Source organism: Austrofundulus limnaeus, unplaced genomic scaffold, assembly GCF_001266775.1.
Source record: "Austrofundulus limnaeus strain Quisiro unplaced genomic scaffold, Austrofundulus_limnaeus-1.0 Scaffold258, whole genome shotgun sequence".
NCBI lineage: Eukaryota > Metazoa > Chordata > Actinopteri > Cyprinodontiformes > Rivulidae > Austrofundulus > Austrofundulus limnaeus.
In genome coordinates this window covers 305,550-312,973 of record NW_013952660.1, presented here as the reverse complement: position 1 = coordinate 312,973, position 7,424 = coordinate 305,550, and the positions used below count along the sequence as shown (strand labels likewise).

Below are 7,424 nucleotides of genomic sequence, written 5' to 3'. Positions count from 1 at the left end.
CTACCTATGATGTCAATTACAGGCCTCTCTCATCTTTTTAAGTGGGAGAACTTGCACAATTGGTGACTGACTAAATACTTATTTTCCCCACTGTATACACAGGAAAATACAGAAACACTAGAAAAACCAAGGAAGAATAAACACAGATCATGACAATTGTTTAATATTTAATTTTTAATCTTGGAAGAATTATTTCAAATTGGTTGGTTTTCTGGTACAGATATTAGCAGTCCAATCAGAAACCAGTTTTTGGATTATGGTCCCGTTGGGACCCACAACATCTTGCCATCACTGTGTTTGACAGATAGACTCCTCCAAACATCCTTCGAAGATCAGTTGTGTCCAAACAGCTCAGTCTTTGTTTCGTTTAATCATAAAACCTTCCTCCAATAAGCATTTGGGTCATCCCATGTTTTTAATAATCTAAATAATTTCCTTTCATCTGAGGCCAGATTAGGTCCTCTTCCAGACCTCAACAAAGTTGTAACATCCATATGCTGACCCTTTTCCACTAGTGCCACTTAGTGTAGTGTCGGTACAGTTCCGAGCCATTTCCATTAGGCCAGATTCTTGGAACCAGTTTTTTTTTAGTACCTACTTTATTGTGGTTCTAAGTGGTCCCAGTCGACACCAAAATGCGACATCAGAACACAGTTCATCACTGATTGGCTATGGGGTGGAGTCACTGGTTGCGTTTGAGCTGCCTTTACAACAACAATTCAAGGAGCCATTTTTTCAATTGTAGCAGTGACATTAGTTCTGTTTCCACCAAACTTTAATTAGAATTTTTAGCAAATTTTTAAAATTTCAGAACTTATTCAGCAAATTTGTTTCCATCTCTCATTTTGTGCATTAACTATTTTTTTCAAAAAACCCAAAAAACTACCTCCACCAACCACCCAAAACACACCCACTGGAACCAGACTGGAACGTCAATGGAAAAGTACCTGAACTGACCCATTCCGACACTGACCCGTTCCGACACTAACCTGTTCTGACACTGACCGTACCAACACTGAGCGTAACAACACTGACCGTACCAACACTGACCATATCGACACTGACCTCTTCCAACACTGACCGTTCTGGCACTGACCGTACCAACACTGACCATACGAACACTGAACGTACCAACACTGACCATACAGACACTGACTCATTCCAACACTGACCGTACAGACACTGACCGTACCGACACTGACCATACCAACACTGACCATACCGACACTGACCCATTCCGACACTGAATGTACCGACACTGACCTGTTCCGACACTGACCGTTCCGACACTGACTGTAACGACACTGACCTGTTCTGACACTGACTGTACCAACGCTGACCGTACCGACACTGACCTGTTCTGACACTGACCGTACCGACACTGACCTGTTCTGACACTGACCGTACCGACACTGACCCATTCTGACACTGACCTGTTCTGACACTGACCGTACCGACACTGACCATACAAACACTGACCATACCGACACTGACCCATTCCGACACTGAACGTACCAACACTGACCGTACCGACACTGACCGTTCTGACACTGACTGAACCGACACTGACCTGTTCCAACACTGACCGTACTGACACTGACCGTACCGACACTGACCATACCGACACTGGCCTGTTCTGACACTGATTGTACCGACGCTGACCGAACCGACACTGACCTGTTCTGACACTGACCGTACCGACACTGACCTGTTCTGACACTGACCGTACCGACACTGACCATACAAACACTGACCGTACCAACACTGACCATACCGACACTGACCCATTCCGACACTGAACGTACCGACACTGACCGTTCTGACACTGACCGAACCGACACTGACCTGTTCCGACACTGACCGTTCCGACACTGACCGTACCGACACTGACCGTACCGACACTGACCTTACCGTACCGACACTGACCGTATCGACACTGACCGTACCGACACTGACCGTACCGACACTGACCTGTTCTGACACTGACTGTACTGACGCTGACCGAACCGACGCTGACCTGTTCCGACACTGACCTGTTCTGACACTGACCTGTTCCGACACTGACCGTACCGATACTGACCCATTCTGACACTGACCTGTTCTGACCCTGACTGTACCGACACTGACCGTACCAACACTGACCCGTTCTGACACTGACCTGTTCTGACACTGACCGTACCGACACTGACCCGTAACGACACTGACTGTACCAACACTGACCATACCGACACTGACCTGTTCCGACACTGACCGTACAGACACTGACCCATAACGACACTGACTGTACCGACACTGACCGTACTGACACTGACCGTACCGACACTGACCGTACTGACACTGACTGTACCGACACTGACCGTACTGACACCGACTGTACCGACACTGACCGTACTAACACTGACTGTACTGACACTACACTAAGTGGCACTAGTGGAAAAGGGGCATCTGAAGTGGTTTAGAAATGGCTCCAAAAAACTTTCCCAACTTGTTTGAGTCTACAAGTCTCCTTCTTAGATCTTCACTGAGTCCATTGAACTTCCTCACAGTTCTGAGTTTTATCAGATTAGTTCTCTTTATGTTGAAAAAGTGGAACAATGGCTGCCGTTAATCATGATCTCTGATTTTTATTTATTTATTTATTTTATTTACTGTTATTTTACCAGGCAAATCCCATTGAGATCTCAGATCTCTTTTTCAAGGGCGGCCTGGGCCTGAAGGCAACCTATTGTACATGTTTTTGTGTTGTGGGGGACACTGGAGTACCCGGAGAAAACCCACGCAAGCACGAGGAGAACATGCAAACTCCRCACAGAAAGACCCCAGGTCCGAACCGGGGATCGAACCCAGGACCTTCTTGCTGTGAGGCGTCGGTGCTAACCACTGAGCCGTCATGCCGCCTGATGAGAAGTTAAGGTGCTTCAGTCAGTTCAGGATCATTTATTATAAAAATAGATGAGTGTATGTATATATTTGAGCCTGTAGGTGGAATTTTAACCCTGTGTGGTTTGAAAAAACAACCACAATAATATTTAAAGCTTATATCAGGGGTCTGCAGTCATGGTCCTGGAGGTCCACGCTCCTGTGGCTTTAAGAGGTCTCTCTGCTCCAACACACCTGATTTAATGGATAATTAACAGGCTTCTGCAGAACATGAAGTGGTGATTCAGTCACTGATCAGGTGTTGGAGCAGAGGAACAAGTCAAAAAAACCGGATTGCACCTCTCCAGGACCCGATACTTCTGACTTAAATAATCGCTCCATCCTTTAATAAAAAAAGAATTCAAATTAATTCTAAAAAGTACAGATGAAAAACACAAGCCTCATGTTTGTCATTCAAACTAAACCGTCCATATTCAGATCAGCTTTTCAAAGTGTTTATCAATAAGTTTATTATCATTTTGCTTTTAGACTTTAAAAAGCCATGAATGTGTTTTTGTTGGGATGAAAGCGCCACCTCAGCATGTAGAACTAAAACAACTCAGATGAGACGTTCTGGTGAAGTGAGTTTGATGTGATTTCTCATCAACGCTGCAGATAAAGGAAGAGAAGAAGCCTGTGGCTGTGACCGTGCCTGCACAGCCTCTGTCCGTTCTTCCGGGGGGCTTCCTAAAACAGCTGGTCCGAGACTCGGAGAAGGAGACCAAACATAAAGAACCAGATGTCAAAGAGGAGCGAGCAGTGAGTCATCCACCCAAAGTACGAGTGGAATAAAAACACGTCAAACTGACATCAAATACATTACAACTACAAACTGCAAAGTATTTTTAAAGGTATTTTATGCCACAGAACAACACAAAGTACAGCTTGATTGTAAAGTTGAAGAAAAATATGTTTTTGTTACAAATAAAAAAACTAAAATATGACCCCCATTAGCACTCTACTGAGTGCTAATGGGGGTCATATTTTAGTTTTTTAAATCTAATTTTAATCTCATTATAAATCTAGCTGTTCTGTGAACCCGAGTTATTTGTTCCAGAACATTAGTGATCCAACAGCATCAGGAAGACCAAGGAACACAGCAGACAGGTCAGGGATATGCAGTTTTTTTTCCACCAATGTCCACTAAAGCAATGTGAATCTCAGAATTACCTGTATGTATGTACAGGCCCAATACCTGTATTTTTACAAGTATTCATACTTGTACAAAATGACCCGATATTTGGAACCAATACCAATACCAGTGGGCAACGCTAATCCAAAAATTAGCTCCGCAATTTCTAAAGCGTTTATGAAAATATTTAGGTCCGCAACTTCAAAAGCGCTTATGCCATAGAAAAACTAGCGGAAGCTAATTTTAAAGCGCAAGTTCAATTTGACACTTACTAGCTGGCAACAATTCATGTACAATACTGTATATGCACAACTCTGCCAACTAGCGGTGTATGAACTCTTTTACAACTTAATCCTACAACCGCCGATTTCTGGGGATGTGATTTCCTGACCTTTAGCTCCTGGTGTAAAAATTAAAACGTTGTTGAGGATTGCTAGTTCAGCTGCTTCTTTGTCTTTTTCTTTTGTTTGTTGTAGATTTTTCATTAAAAAAGCATCAACAAAGTAATTTTAAAACTGTTTATTGGAAAACTGAAGCGATGCATTCTGCGTACATGACAGATTTGATTTGTGACAGGAAACGAAAGCACGGAGAACAGGAAACTATCTTCCCTTCAAAATAAGAGCTTGGATTTTAAAGTTTTCCATGTAGTTGCTCCAGTTGACCACTAGATGTCAGTCTTCCTCTATCATAACATCTGTATAATATGTTAAATGCATTTTAATTTTAGAAAGCGCAAATCTGCTTATGAATTATAAAAATTAGTAAGACTGCTAAAGCGCAAATGAAATATTTAGGTCCGCAATTAACGGATTTGCGCTTTAGCAGGCTGGTACCCACCACTGCCAGTTTCGGTACAGGAATATTGGTATTAATACTGCTTTACATTGGAAGGGAGACATTTGTCAGTATAATTTTTACGACAATTCTACAAGTTGAGAGAAAAGTTTATTTTAATTTATTTCAAAATGTTTCAACAGTATATATTGTGTTGTATTTGATTTGATCCAGTCAAAGACCTATTAAAAAATATATTTTTTAAGTCATTGTGTAATGTTAGGTTCTAACTCAGTAGGTTCTCAGTATTGGTACTTGGTGAGTTCCCAAACTATAAACTCTAAATCTGTATAAACTCTGTGTATCTGTGATCTACAGGGTTAGAATCAGATATTTTTTTTTTCAAAATATGATCAGAACTCTGATGTTGAGGTTAAAAACTGGAAATAAAAACCCAAAAAAGGAAACATTCTTTGAAAAACTTCGGCTGCAAACTGTAGCTTCATGTTTCCTGGAATGAACATTGATTTTATTTATTGCTGGTAAGAAGGTAAAAGAGTTCGTCATTCAAACCACAACTTATTTTCCCTCCTCACTTTCAGCCGAGCAAACTGAGTGATGGCCTCGTGCAACAGTTCCTCCTCCCAGACCAGACTCCGCCGATCCTGGAGGCAGAGATGTCCCTGAAGGCCGAACAGCTCAACAACAACAAACAAATAAGGTGCAGCTCGGCCCATTCGGACGGCGGCTCCTCCTCTCATTTCTGCAAAACGACTCCTGACTCTGATGGTAAGGCAGAAACCAAACGAGACACGGAGAACCCAAAACAGAAGCAGCAGCAGGAGAAAGGAGCGACGATGGAGAGCAAAGAGACGGAGGAGAGGCAGGAACCAGAGGGACGGCAGGCCGACACCAGCATCACAGAGCGAGTTAGAACGGAGGTCTGTTTGTTTTAGTGACTGACTCCGATTGATCCGGTTCCATAAAGTGAACCAGCTCTGGTTACAGCACTGTTTTATTGGGTCAGTTGGCTTGTAAGGAAATCGTGCCTTAGCAAAAAAATAATATATGCAAGTATCCTTTAAGAATTCTAATTTTAAACTTAAAAAAAAAATAATAAAAGAGTATACTTCCAGTTTACTTTTTATGTACTTATCCGAGATATACTTAACCATGTTTATCTTACACCAGGGCTATTCAACTGGCGGCCCATGGGCCACATCACACCCGCGAGTGACCAAAGTTCGGCCCGCCAATTGTTTCATTCATCTCTTAAGCCCAAACCCCCAGTTTTATACTTTAATTACTCCAAGTTCTTTTGGTTAAACATAGACATGTTTGGTGTCTACAGAAACATCAGAATCTTGGCTAGAAGCTGGTAAAAATATTTCTATAAACACTCAAGACAGTTAAAACTACAAGCAGTTGAAGATAAAAGGATGAAAGTGAAAATAAAATTGGTTTAAAATGTGGCAATCAGAGATGTCAAAATATTATTTGTGTCAAATAGGAGGCATAATGTGTTCTTTTTGTTGTTTTTGAGAATGTGTAATTATCACTACTTTTATAGGGTTCTGTATGTTGTATTCATGATTAAATGCAACAAAATAAACTAATTCAAAGGTAACAGATCTTTTTAAAACTTGGTTTATTTACATAATAACTTTAATTGCTGGGTGTTCGGCCCCTCAGCTGTTGACTGGCAGTTACTGTGGCCCCCGGAGCAGTTTAGTTGAATAGCCCTGTCTTACTCTATACTTGGCTTGTACTAAAAGTATACTAAAAGTTCAAGTATACTTAGTCTAGGCTAATGTTTAAACTTTTGACCGAGATAAACTTCAGTAGTGCACTGAAAGTACATTTTCACACAGACTGCTTTATTTGAAGTATATTTCAAGATTAAACTAAAAGTATACTTAGAAGATTACTTTCAGTATACTTCTGAGTATGCCTTCATAAAGTTATTGTGGGCCAATTTAGTCCTAAAGGAAACTTGTTAGTAAACTGCAAGTATACGTACATCAGTCAATATACATGGTAAATCAAAGTAATCTTAGCAAAATACACTTTTATAAACTTTAGTATATTTAATGACATGTACTCAAAGTATACTTCTTTTTAGTAAATTTATAAACATTATAACAGTATACTTAAAACATACTTTTTATAAACAAAAAAATATCAATTTAGTACAAACAAGTATTAAATTACTATACTTTCTAGGCACTAAAAGTACATGGTGCCTAGTATACTTGATATACTTAAACTTATACTCAAGTATACTTGTCAAAATTAATTTCAAGTATACTACATTTTGCTAAGGGATGCCCCATGTGGGGGTGCATTCCTATGATTGGCTGAAACAAGGAAGACATCTGACTGGTTGCAGACACTTCCTGTTGAAACAAAGGCACACGTAAGTTGAGCCAAGTCTGGAGAGTCTCAAAAATCACTCACAAAATAAGCATCAGTGCTTTGTAAATCAAGATACAGTGTGTAAAATAAGTATTGAACACGTCACCATTTTTCTCAGTAAATATATTACTAGAGGTGCTAATGACATGAAATTTTCACCAGATGTCGGTAACAACCCAAG

General features: G+C 40.7%; 1 protein-coding gene across 2 annotated transcripts in view; it reads left to right on the top strand.

Annotated features, from left to right (window-relative positions):
* Window positions 1–7,424, top strand: part of myo18b (myosin XVIIIB) — a gene marked incomplete in the record, with an annotated part of 101,803 nt that overhangs the window by 16,237 nt on the left and 78,142 nt on the right. For both annotated transcript variants that reach the window (XM_014020572.1, XM_014020571.1), the window contains 2 exon segments: window positions 3,535–3,678; window positions 5,431–5,769. In XM_014020572.1, the coding sequence (XP_013876026.1) occupies window positions 3,535–3,678; window positions 5,431–5,769 (483 nt within the window).